At 41.3% G+C, this 13584-nt stretch overlaps 1 protein-coding gene across 1 annotated transcript; it reads left to right on the forward strand.

Moving 5' to 3' along the window:
* The first annotated feature begins 7382 nt into the window (after nt 1-7382).
* LOC140739594 (interleukin-8-like) lies at nt 7383-9339 on the forward strand. Its single transcript, XM_073067993.1, has 4 exons — nt 7383-7499; nt 7647-7776; nt 7870-7950; nt 8901-9339. The coding sequence occupies exons 1-4, from the start codon at nt 7436-7438 to the stop codon at nt 8914-8916; spliced, it is 291 nt and encodes a 96-aa protein (XP_072924094.1). The 5' UTR covers nt 7383-7435; the 3' UTR covers nt 8917-9339.
* Nucleotides 9340-13584: the final 4245 nt, after the last annotated feature.

The following is a 13584-nucleotide window of genomic DNA, read 5'->3' on the forward strand; positions in this document are numbered from 1 at the left end:
CCAACGAATAAGACTGTTACAAAGGGGATTGCAGAGTCGACCTGCTGCAAAAACCACAATAGGTTTTGCACCCACCCCATTCCCCTTCCTCTAATAAGCCTCCTTAAATCACCTCCACCCTTCTAATGTGTTAGTAAGTACATAATTCATGAAATCAGCCATAACTTCAGTAACAGACTCATAGAATGATAAAATGATAGAGGGAGGAGAGTGGAAACAGGCCCTTCTGCACACTAAATCTGTACCAACCAGTATCCACCCATTTAAAATAATCCTATCTTAGTCCATTGCTTATTCTTCCCACATTCTCATCAGCATCTCACAGATTCCACCGAGGTCCAACTTACAATGGCACAATTAGCTGACCAACCATCATAACTTTGAGGAAATCAGAGCACCCAGAAGAGACCTATGCATTCACAGGGAGGATGTAGAAACTGCATAAAGCCAACATCTGAGATCAGGATTGAACATCTGAGATCAGAATCAAATAACATTTGAGATCAGGATTGAACATCTGAGATCAGAATTGAACAACCAAGATCAGGATTGATGCCGGTTCCCTGGTGCTGTTTGGCAGTGCATGGTTGTGCAGTGATTATATATGTAACTAAGTAGAAGAACTAGAAGAAACCTATGTAGAGAATGTGGAGACGTGAGTTCACTTCCACCTCAGCAGATTGGGAAATTAAATGAATAAAATGCCAAAATAAAACAAAAATTATTGGATATAATTCAGAGGTTGGTCAACACCTAGGAGGACTGTTACTTTCAATGCTTCAATTTGTTTCATCAGAACTGGAAGAATTCTAGACAGTAACCTGCTCACCAATACGTAAATCCTATGTTAGCAATGTTTCCTCTAATTTATTTTACAGCTGCGTGAAGCAGCCATTGTTCTGAGAAGGATATCTTTACATGGCCTGAAAACTGCAAGGCACCTTAACAAAGCATGATATAAAAGAACATTCGAGCTGCACAGCAACAAATGCTAAGTTTGCAGTGTGATTTCAGTTACTGCGCAGCCACGCACCAGCAAAGCTAAGTGGGAACAGTGGGTGTTCTGCAGAGTCACTCAGATGCATTATCCTATTTCGGCCTTGGCTCAAACATGGACAAAAAAAATTTCAAAAGTGAAATGACATCATGGCATCACTTGAATACTTGTGGTTTCTGTAAAATTAATGTCGAGCAATGGCTGGATTCACATCTCAGATTTTAAAAAAGGTTGTTCAAATTTTGGAGGCTAATAATCTCAGCCCTGGAATATCATTCCAGGTGTTTCTTAGGGACATGCCCTGGATCAATATCCTGGATTGATGATGGCTGTTTCATCAATGGCGTTCTCTTCCATTATGTCAGAAGTGGGAATGTTAACTGGAGATTCCACGGTGATTTGTACCTCAGTTTGGTAGATAATAACAGTCATACCTTAAAACAGCCAGGTAATGACCATCTTGAGAATGAACTTTACCACCTCCTCTTAATATTTATTACCCCTATCATAACCAACCCCTGCTCCATTGTATATTATGAACATTAATGAATATAAGTTAACCATCTTAACTGGACCAGCAGAAATAATTTGGCCTAGTTGTAGAATCACACTGCTGATGAAACATTCCTGTTACCCATCAAGCTTGGTATTTTAATTTAACTGCTACTAAACCAGAAGGCTAAAGCATAGAGCCATAGAACACTACAGCACAGAAACAGGTCCTTCAGCCCATCTCATTTGTGCCAAACCATTGAACTACCTAGTCCCATTGACCATAGACCTCCAAACCCTTTTCATCCACGTACCTGTCTAAATTTCTCTTAAATGTTGAAATTGACCCACATCCACCACTTGTGCTGGCAGCTCATTCCACTCTCTCACCACCCTCTGAGTGAAGGAGTCCCCCTCATGGTCCCCTTAAACATTTCACTTTTCACCCTTAACCCATGACCTCTAGGTGCATTCACAACCAAACCCATTGGAAAAAGCTTGTTTGCATTTACCCTCATAAGTTTGTATACCTCTATCAGAGTGTTATATTTACAGAGAACATGCAGAGCTGGTAGAAAAATAAAGTGCAATAGATGTGGTGAGATAGTTTGAGAGATCAATAGTTCATTTTTTGCAATCTATGAGGTTTATTCAAGAGTACTGACTTCACAATCTACTTTGTCAGGGCCTTGCACCTTATTGTCTGCCTGCACTGCCATTTCTCTGTAACTATAACACTCTATTCTGCATTCTGTTATTGCTGTTCCCTTGTACGACCTGGATATACTAATGTGGTGAAGTTACCTGTAGGGATGACATGCAAAACAAAGTTTTTCACCGAACCAGTAGTAAACCAATTCCCAATTTAACACTGGGATAGAAACTGCCTTTGCATATGATGGCTCATGTGCTCACACTTCTGTACATAATTCCTTATTTAACAAATTAAATTCATTTCATACTTTCTAGACACACATGGATGTACTGGCCCAGATTTGGTTATTATCAGATTCTGTATTGGTATCAACTACGGTAGTAAGTAAAATTCCTCTTGCATATTTAGTTTTTCTTTAAATTTTGGTTTTGCAAATTGCAGGAAGTTAATGTTACTGTTGTGGTGATGGAATCTGGGATTTGTGACTTGAGTGAGCAGTTCAACTAACAGGATTATCTCCTTAATTGATTAAATCAATGATTTGAGAGAATAATAGTCTATATCCAGGATAGTGTAAACTTGAGTGATGAATTAAATATTATATTGGGTATGAAAGAAACAAACAAAGGAGAAATCGGATTAAAAATTGTAAAGAGACAAAAGAGAAACTATTAAAATCTTGCATCACTGGAAGTTAAGAAATGTAAATACTTTCATTGCCACCTGGGTTACTAAGCACTAGTTAACACTTTCATGCAATTGAAAAGATGCATGAGCCAGTGACAAACTTTTACTTGCTGTGATACGTTTAGTTAAAGTACCTACATGCTTAGTGGTGAGACAGCCAATAATTTGAAAAAGTTATGTTAAAGGTAAACAATGTATTGACTCCTATCAATTATGTAAAAATATGAGTAAGAGCATTAATGGTTTAGTTGTTCAGCCAAAATGGATTACTTATATGATTGCTAAAAATAAGGAAGTTTCTATTTACCATAGGATGTGGCATTGGAACATGACATTACTTTATGACAACTTCACTACTTACATGATTATTTTAATCTTGCAGGTGGTTAGAATTTCCCTTAATCTATGATGCCAATCAAAGATTGCTTTCTATTTCATCTCTCACTATATTTCATTATCTTTCAACCCATTCTTTCTTTAAATCAAACAAATTTACACACCAATTTTTTTGCTTTTCTAGCAATGCTTCAAACCATGCTTTACTCACTCATTGTATCTCCATTCTGAAGAACACTGGGAGGCATAAGAGAATGCAGATGCTAGAATGTGAAACAAAAATAAGCAGCTAGAAGATCTCAGCAGGTCAAGCAGCATCTCTGGAGGCAAAGGGATAGTTGATGTTTCAAGTTGGGTCTCAACACCTTTCTCTGTAACTGGATCTTGGACTTCTTAACAGAAAGACCACAGTCAATCCTTGTTGACATTAAGCTCTGTGGCTCCATCATCCTAAGTAGTAGCACCTCCTAAGGCTGCATGCTTAGCCCACTGCTGTTTGCACTGCTGATGCATGTACTGCTAGATCCACTTCAAATGGAATCTGTGAATTCCCTAATAACACAGCAGTGGTTAAGCTCATCAACAACGATGAAGAGATGGTGTTCAGAGAGGAGGCAGAGTGGCTGGTAAAATGGTGTGAGGTCAACAGCTTGAATCTCAACGTGGACAAGACTGAAGTGACGATTTTGGACCTTAGGAACATGAAGGCTGACCACGCCTCACTGCACATCAATGGGTCCTCTATAGTCAGAGTTAGGAGTACCAAGTTTCTGGGTGTGCACATAATAGAAAATCTCACCTGGTCACTGAACACCACCACTTTAGTAAAAAAAAACACACAGCAGCAACTCCTTTTCTTGAGGAGATTGAGGTGAGCAAGGCTCTACACCCCACCCCCTATTCTAACCAATTTTTACAGGAACACTAGCTGTATAACCATCTGGTATGGGAATTGAAGGGCATTTGACCACAAGACCCTCCAAAGGATTGCGAGGACTACTCAGAGGTTTATCAGGATCTCTCTTCCACCCATCTAAAATATTTATCAGGAGCACTGCATAAGCAGGGCCCTTAGTGTTGTCAACAATCTCTTTGATCCCCTATCATTAGGCAGGAGGTACCACGGCATGAGGATAAGGGCTGTAAGTACATGCTATATATCAAATTAATTGTAGAAATATTTCTTTATAAGATCACAAGGCAGAAGAGCAGAATTAGACCATCTGGCCCATCGAGTCTGCTCCGCTATTCAATTATGGCTGATCCTTTTCTCTTCTCTTCTTTAACCGCAGTACTGGGCCTTCTCCCTGTAACCTTTGATGTCATGTCCAAACAAGAACCTATCAATCTCTGCCTTAAATACACCCAATGGCCTGGGCTCCACAGCTTCATATGGCAACAAATTTCACAAATTCACCACCCTTTGGCTAAAGAAAATTCTCCTCATCTCTGTTTTGAAAGGGCGCCCCTCCATCCTGAGGCTTTGCCCTCTTGTTCTAGAATCTCCCACCATGGGAAACATCCTTTCCACATCTACTCTGTCTAGGCCTTTCAACGTTCAAAAAGTTTCAATAAGATCTCCCTTCATCCTTCCGAATTCCAGCGAGTACAGACACAGAGCCATCAAATGTTCCTTGTATGAATGGACTCATCCTTGTGAACCTCCTCTGGACCCTCTCCAATGCCAGCATATCATTTCTAAGATGAGGGGCCCAAAACTGTTCACAATACTCATGGTGAGCCCTCACCAATTCCTTATAAGTCCTCAGCATCATATCTTTGCTCTTCTTCACCACCGACTCAGACTGCAAGTTAACCTTTAGGGTGTTCTGCTCAAGGACTCCCAAGTCCCTTTGCATCTCAGAGTTTTGGATTTTCTCCCCGTTTAGAAAATAGTCAAAATAATCTGTGCATTTATTTCTACTATCAAAGTGCATGACCATGCATTTTCCAACATTGTATTTCATTTGCCACTTTCTTGCCCATTCTCCTAATCTGTCTAAGTCCTTCTGCATCCTATCCGTTTCCTCAACACTATCTGCCCCTCTACCAATCTTTGTATCATCTGCAAACTTGGCAACAAAGCCATCCATTTCATCATCTAAATCATTTATATACAGCGTAAAAAAGAGGAACACCACTAGTCACTGGCAGCCAACCATAAAGGGATCATTTTATTCCCACTCGATGCCTCCTACCAATCAGCCAATGCTCTAACCATGTTAGTAAATTTCCTGTACTACCATGGGCTCATAGCTTGGTAAGCAGCCTCATGTGTGGCACCTTGTCAAAGCCTTCTGAAATTTCAAATATTACAACATCTAGTGCATCCCCTTTATCTATCCTACTTGTAATCTCTTCAAAGAATTCCACCAGGTTCGTCAGGAAGGATTTTCCCTGAAGGAAACCATGCTGACTTTGTACTATCCTGCCCTGTGTCACCAAGTACTCCATCACCTTATCCTTAACAATTGACTCTAATATCTTCCCAACCTCTGAGGTCAGGCTGGTCTATAACTTCCCTTCTGCTGCCTTCCTCCTTTCTTAATGAGTAGAATGATATTTGCAATTTTCCAGGTGTCGGGAAACTTAGTGGAGGCCCAGTGAGGAAGAGGGCATAAGGTCTACTGTTTGGGGAGCAATGTCTGTACCTGGATTGGGTTTTTGTGGGTTTTTGTGTCTGCAGGAAGGGTTGGCGAGTTATTTAGAAGTCATGAGGACATGACTAAATTTGGTGGGGGGAGAGTGTAGGGGTTTCTTCTTTTATGTTACTGCTAAGGCTAATAAAATGGCTTCTTATGTTAAAAATAAAAATGGCTTTGTTATGTTAACTGCTGAGAAAGTGCTTCTCTCTCGCAGCTTGTTTGGGTTATAATTACTGATAGAGAGAATTGTATTCATTTGTTAACTAATTGGGATAGATGTTATTCTTTCTTGTGTGTCTGTAAGCTATTGCTTTCGCAGGCTTTGGGGAGAAGGCGTGATGGGGACAGAGAGAGGAGACGTGATGCTGTAAGCTGGGTGACGGAACGGACCCCGGGTGGGAGTCCGAGGCCCAGGGTCTTCGGTGAGGAGAGGAGACACGGACAGACTCGAGTAGGGCATTTGGTCGATCACCGAGGGTTGTCCCATTCATTGGTCGGCGGAGTTTGGAGGACATCGACTGGAGGAAGGGGGACCCGGTTCTGTAAGAGCTCCAATGATGTGTGCACAAACTGGTTAATAATAATGGCGCCTTTTTCATTTTTTTAAACAGTTCTTATTTTGTTCCTTTATTATCTACCTAGCCAAAGTAACAGTTATAAAGTGAAATCATTTAATCGCATTTGGTGTACTGTTTGTTACTTGGTGTGGTGGGGTACATCACACAGCATCCACACAAACTCGATTACTCAGTTTGGCGGGGCCCAAGGTTGCTCCCCCTAGACGGAAACGATCTGAGCGAGCCTGAGGCTCACCAGGGGGCTACATCTCTCTCATCTGCATAGTGGCTTTTGGTCTTTTTTAATTGGGTTATTGGGGTCTCTTGCTTTGTGGTTGCCTGTAAGCAGAGAAATTTCAAGGCATATAATTGCTACATTCTTTGATAATAAATGAGCTTGGAATCTTTGAATCACAAAAGCAGTCATCACTTTCTTATCAGCTTTTCTTACCTTTCTGTCATGTGAAAATTCATAATGTGCTGTTTTAAAATCTAAGCAGACTGCAATAAGGATACAAAATGCTGGCAGAACTCAGCAGGCCAGACAGCATCTATGGGAGGAAGTAGTGCTGACGTTTTGGGCCGAAACCCGAAGGCCCGAAACGTCGTCACTACCTCCAGCAATTTGTGTTTTTATTTATTTCCAGCATCTGCAGATTCACTCGTGTTGCAATAAGGATAATATCTTTATGACAACTCTGTTTACCTCTCTAAAATTTCAGTCAAGGAAGTTAAGCATGCTTCTCTTTAACAAATAAAAAAAATATAATTGGAACTATCTAGTGATCTGTCTACCACCAATGTTATGCTGATTGGAATAACACATATTTTTAACACTTTCTTTTTAAATACACAATGTTTCACTGTCAGTATTCTATTCACCTGGCATCATGTCTTTGCACGGACAGAATTAGAAAAATATGGTCAGAAGTTCAGCCATTTCCTCCCTTGTTTCTCTGTGACGTCATTACTGCCCCATACCACATTGTATAAAGTCTCTCTCTTATCACTTCTACACATTAGAAGCATCTTGCACTGAAGGGGAAGTAACTGTATCAATAACAGAATGTTCAGCAAAACCTCAGTCACTGTGCTCTCACTCATCGTTCTGTGTCTTGTATTTACAGACGGTAAGATATCTTTAATATCGAGATTTTTTTATATCCTGAACAACGCTAAATTTGCTATTGTATAAATTATTATACAGATGCATTTTAAATGAATATCAATTACAAATTTAATGATTGAATTCTAAAAACTTATATTTTTCTTTGCAGCTCTCCCTCGCCTAACGAAACAGAGACGGTGCAAATGCATTAGCTTAATGGACTCATTGTCGGAAAACATGAAAGTCACCAACATTAAAGTTTTCTTTAAGCAACCTTTTTGTTCAAACATTGAAATCATGTAAGTCACCATCTTGCTAATACATCTTAATATTTATGAAACAGTTTAAGATAGAAATAGTTTTGATTTTAATTGCACTTAATTTCTTTCTAGTGTCAATTTGGAAAATAGGAAAAGAGTTTGCTTGAACCCCAATGCTGCAGCAGGGCAAGCAATTGTTGCTTCTATGAGAAAGTAAGTATATGGCAAATTTAAGCGCTTGAAGTTTAATATAAAATTGGAAAGTTTTGGTCACTTATGTCGGTATAATCTTGTTGAAATAGGCTAATCCAACACAAACAGTTTGGGAAATTTACAGATGATTTACTTTTAGAATCTACTTTTAGATACGTTTGGAATTATAGAGCACAGAAACAGTATCTATGGACCCAACTTATTCATGCCCACTGTGATATATAACTACACTAAATCCCTATTAGATGTGTCAGGTCCATAACCTTTTCTGTCTTGCCTGCCTACACATCTGTCCATACTCACGATCATGCAACATGTTCAGATTTTTCATAACTGTTTATATTTGTGCAAGATTCAATCAAGTCCAGCTCCATTCAGAAACATTTGGCAGATTCCATTGGCAGTGTTACTCAAGAGAGAACTCTTCAAATTGTATTTGTTTTCTTTCACTTATTGCTATTGCAGATTTTCTTTCTGAACCAAAAAAAAATGTTTAATTCACTTGGAAGTGTAGAGAATTGAAAGTTTGGGTAGGATCTGAAGCAAACTATTCTATTCTGAGGGTGTTGTGTACCTGGACACACTACCTGAGAAAGTGGTGGAATCAGAGATACCAACAGGACTTGAGAAATATTTAGACAAGCATCCAGCTATGGGAAAAAGGGTTAATGTTTATGGGTGGCCACTGGTCAGAGTGGACGTGGTAGGCTGATTGGCATGTGCCCATGCCCTATGATCCTATGCTTAAGTTATGACATGATTCAGAACTGGTTCTTTAGACCATTTCAGTGACTTTTAAATTGAGTAACTCAAAGAATAAAATTTACTTTATAAAAATTCTTATCTCTAACCTTTCCACTGAACTAATAAAAGCAGCAAAGTGAAAATGCTCTCTATCCTAGGAAACAGCCCTTCTTAAGACAAATATTGATTACAATACTTCTTTACAGGAAAAGAAAACATTGAACAACCTCTCTACCAAACAATGGATCGTGTTGCTGTCTGAACAGGACTATGATGCACACATTTAAAATTCACCTCTGCATCATTAGTGAAGCAAAGCTTTTTTATCTGCTTTAAATTTTGTTAACACATTTAATAAGCTGGAATGTCTGCAGTAAAAAGGCAGAGTAAACTCTGTCAGCTTATCATTTCATATGTGGAGCTGTAATGAAGATTAACCCAGTTTCTAGTCCCATTTTTAAAACTTTATCATTTGAGGTTCCATAATTGAACCGATACTGATTATAAAATAAATAAGCTATTTTTGATTATAAGAGCAACTAGTGATGCTTTTATATGAGATCAATTTATCTGCTATTTATGTATGCAAATAAATGTTGCAAAGTCCAGAATTGTTGTAATGTTTCTCTATATTAAAGGCTGCAATTATAATATTGATAATCGTTTGTGCTGTATTCTTGTATTAAATACCTAAACAGTCAAAGATAACAAATGCAGGATTCATTAAGGTGCCTTGAAAATTAAAATGATGTAACAATGTCCCACAGTTCTATTTAGAACTTATTCAGCATCCTTTGAATCAGCACAAGAAATAACAAGAATAAAGGACAAAGGAGGTGCCGTAGTAGTCTGGTGGACTGACCTCTACCTCACTGAGGCCAAATGGCAGTTCTCTGACACCTTCTCTTACTTACTCCTGGAACAGGACTCCACCAAAAAACATCAAACCTTTGTCTCCTGTACCATCACTGCCCTTATCAACTCCGGAGACCTTCCATCCTCAGCCAAAAAACTCATAATTCCCACACCCTGCACTGCTCGGTTTTACCTCCTCCCCAAGATCCACAAGCTTGACTATCCCTGTAGACCCATAGTTTGGGCCTGCTCCTGCCCCACCAAACTTGTATCTGCCTACCTGGACTCCATTTTGTCTCGCATAGTTCAGTCCCTCCCCACCTACATCTGGGATACGTCCCATGCCCTCCACCTCGTCAATAACTTCCAGTTCCCCAGTCCTGACCTCTTCATTTTCACCATGAATGTCCAATCCTTATACACTTCCATTCCCCATCAAGAAGGTCTCAAAGTCTTCCACTACTTTCTTGACAATAGACCTCACCAGTTCCTCACCACCACCACACTCCTCCGGTTGGCGGAACTGGTACTCACACTTAACAACTTCTCTTTTGGCTCTCCCCACTTTCTTCAGACCAAGGTTGTAGCTATAGGAACTCGCATGGGCCCCAGCTATGCCTGCCTCTTCATGGGTTGTGTGGAACAGTCTATGCTCCAAATCTATACTGGTACTGCTCCCCAACTTTTCCTTCGCTACATTGATGACTACATTGGTACTGCTTCCTGCACCCATGCTGAGCTTGTCAATTTCATCGACTTTGCTTCTAACTTCCACCCAGCCCTCAAATTCACTTGGTCCCTCTCGGACACTTCCCTCCCCTTTCTCGATCTCTCGGTCTCCATCTCTGGAGACAGACTGTCCACTGACATCTTCTGTAAACCCACTGACTCTCATAACTACCTCGACCATACCTCTTCCCACCCTGCCAAATGCAAAAATGCTATTCCCTATTCCTCCGTCTCCGCCACATCTGCTCCCAAGATGAGGCTTTCCATTCCAGGACATCTCAAATGTCATCTTTCTTTAAGGATTGTGGTTTCCCTTCTGCTGTCATCAGTGATGCCCTCACCCGAATCTCCTCCATTTCCCGCACTTTGGCCCTCACCCCATCCTCCCGTCACCACAACAGGGACAGAGTTCCCCTCATCCTCACCTACCACCCCACCAGCCTCCAGATCCAGCACATTATCCTCCGCAACTTCCGCCACCTTCAACAGGACCCCATCATTAAGCACATCTTTCCCTCTCTACCCCTCTCCACTTTCCGCAGGGATGGTTCCCTCCACGACTCCCTGGTCCACACGTCCCTCCCCACAGATCTCCCACCTGGTACTTATCCCTGCAAGCTAAGTGCTACACCTGTCCCTACACCTCCTGTCTTACCACTATTCAGGGCCCCAAACAGTCCTTCCAGGTGAGGCAACACTTCACTTGTGAGTCTGTTGGGGTCATCTATTGCATCCGGTGCTCCCGGTGTGGCCTCCTCTACATTGGCGAGACCCGACGCAGATTGGGGGACAACATTGTCGAGCACCTCCACTCCGTCCGCCACAACAGACAGGATTCCCGGTTGCCACTCATCCACTGTAATGATATACCAAGGCTCACGTGGAATGATATACCAGGGCTGAGATTATTAGCCTCCAAAATTTGAACAACCTTTTTTAAAACCTGAGATGTGAATCCAGCCATTGCTCGACATTAATTTTACAGAAACCACAAGTATTCAAGTGATGCCATGATGTCATTTCACTTTTGAAATTTTTTTTGTCCATGTTTGAGCCAAGGCCGAAATAGGATAATGCATCTGAGTGACTCTGCAGAACACCCACTGTTCCCACTTAGCTTTGCTGGTGCGTGGCTGCGCAGTAACTGAAATCACACTGCAAACTTAGCATTTGTTGCTGTGCAGCTCGAATGCTCTTTTATATCATGCTTTGTTAAGGTGCCTTGCAGTTTTCAGGCCATGTAAAGATATCCTTCTCAGAACAATGGCTGCTTCACGCAGCTGTAAAATAAATTAGAGGAAACATTGCTAACATAGGATTTACGTATTGGTGAGCAGGTTACTGTCTAGATTCTTCCAGTTCTGATGAAACAAATTGAAGCATTGAAAGTAACAGTCCTCCTAGGTGTTGACCAACCTCTGAATTATATCCAGTAATTTTTGTTTTATTTTGGCATTTTATTCATTTAATTTCCCAATCTGCTGAGGTGGAAGTGAACTCACGTCTCCACATTCTCTACATAGGTTTCTTCTAGTTCTTCTACTTAGTTACATATATAATCACTGCACAACCATGCACTGCCAAACAGCACCAGGGAACCGGCATCAATCCTGATCTTGGTTGTTCAGTTTCTCTCATACCACTGTAATTTCCCTTACTCCGCTGAAATACTACAACATTACTTTCTCCCTATCAAATTTCAAGTTGAACACAATCATATTGTGATCACTGGTTCCTAAGGGTTCTTTTACCTTAAGCTCCCTAATTGCCTCTGGTTCATTACATAACACCCAACCCAATGTAGTTGATCCCCTAGTAGGCTCAATGACAAACTGCTCTAAAAAGCCATCTCACAGGCATTCAACAAACTCACATTACCAACCTGATTTTCCCAAACAACCTGCATGTTAAAATATCCCATGACTACCATAACATTGCCCTTTGACATGCCTTTTCCATTTCCTGTTGTAATCTGTGGTCCACCTCCCAGCCACTGTTGGGAGGCCTGTATGTAACTGCCATCAATGTCCTTTTACCCTTGCAGTTTCTTAACTCAACCCACAAGGATTCAACATCTTCCGATCCTATGTCACATCTTTCTACAGATCTGATGCCATTCTTTACCAGTAGAGCCACACCACCCCCTCTGCCTACCTTCCTATCCTTCCGATATAACGTGTAACCTTGGACATTCAGCTCCCAACTACAACAATCCCTCAGCCACGATTCAGCGATGACCACAACATCATACCTATTAATCTGTAATATCATCCACCTTATTTCTCATATTACACATATTTGGATACACCTGGAGTACCGTGTTTGCTATCCTTTCTGATCCTGCATCCCTAATGATTTGATACTCAGCCTGTTGGCTGCAACTAAGTCCCATCACCTACCTGCCCTTCCTGACAGTCTGACCGCATGCTGTCTTTACATTTTTACCATCTGTCCTATCCTGAGTCCTTTCACTCCGGTTCCCACCCCCCTGCCAAATTAGTTTAAACCCTCCCCAACAGCTCCCTTCTGTTTTATGTGCATTTTTGAACAGGGCGTACCTCCCCCAGAAGAGATCACAATAGTCCAAAAACCTGAAGCCTTGCCCCCTGCCCCTTGCACCAGCTTCTCAGCCATGCATTTATCTGCCAGATCATCCTGTTTCTACCCTCACTGGTGTGCAACGCCAGCAGCAATCCAGAAATTACTACCCAGGAGCTTTCTACCCAGCTCCCTAAGTTCTCTTTTCAGCACCTCTTTGCCTTTCTTTCCTATGTCATTGGTAGCAATTTGTGCCAAGACATCTGGATGCTCTCCCTCCATCTCCAAAATGTTGTGGCTGTGATCTGAGACATCCTGACCCTGGCACCTGGGAGGCAACATACCATCCGGGTGTCCCGTTCACGTCCACAGAATCTCCCGTCTGTTCCTTTCACTATTGAGTCGCCTACTACTGCTCCCTTCTTCTCTCTCTTTCTTTTCTGCACCACGGACCCATGCTCAGTGCCTATAACCCGGTCACTGTGACGTTCTCCCGGGAAGTCATCCCCTACAAAAGTATCTGTTTTTGAGGGGAATGGCCACAGGTGTGTGACTTAGTTATGTGTGGTGTGAGAGTTATATGTATTGTGTTGTGTACTTTGGTCCGGAAGAACGTTGCTTTATTTGGCAGTAGATATGTACATGGTTGAATGGCAAAAAACCTGAGCTTGAATGTGATAGCCTGTTGCTGGTGCTGGTGGTATCTGTTTTCATATTCTGTATCTTCTGCATGAAGAACTGGGGAGATAAAGAATGACAAAGGTAGGA

This window comes from Hemitrygon akajei, chromosome 15 (assembly GCF_048418815.1).
Source record: "Hemitrygon akajei chromosome 15, sHemAka1.3, whole genome shotgun sequence".
NCBI classification, from domain to species: domain Eukaryota; kingdom Metazoa; phylum Chordata; class Chondrichthyes; order Myliobatiformes; family Dasyatidae; genus Hemitrygon; species Hemitrygon akajei.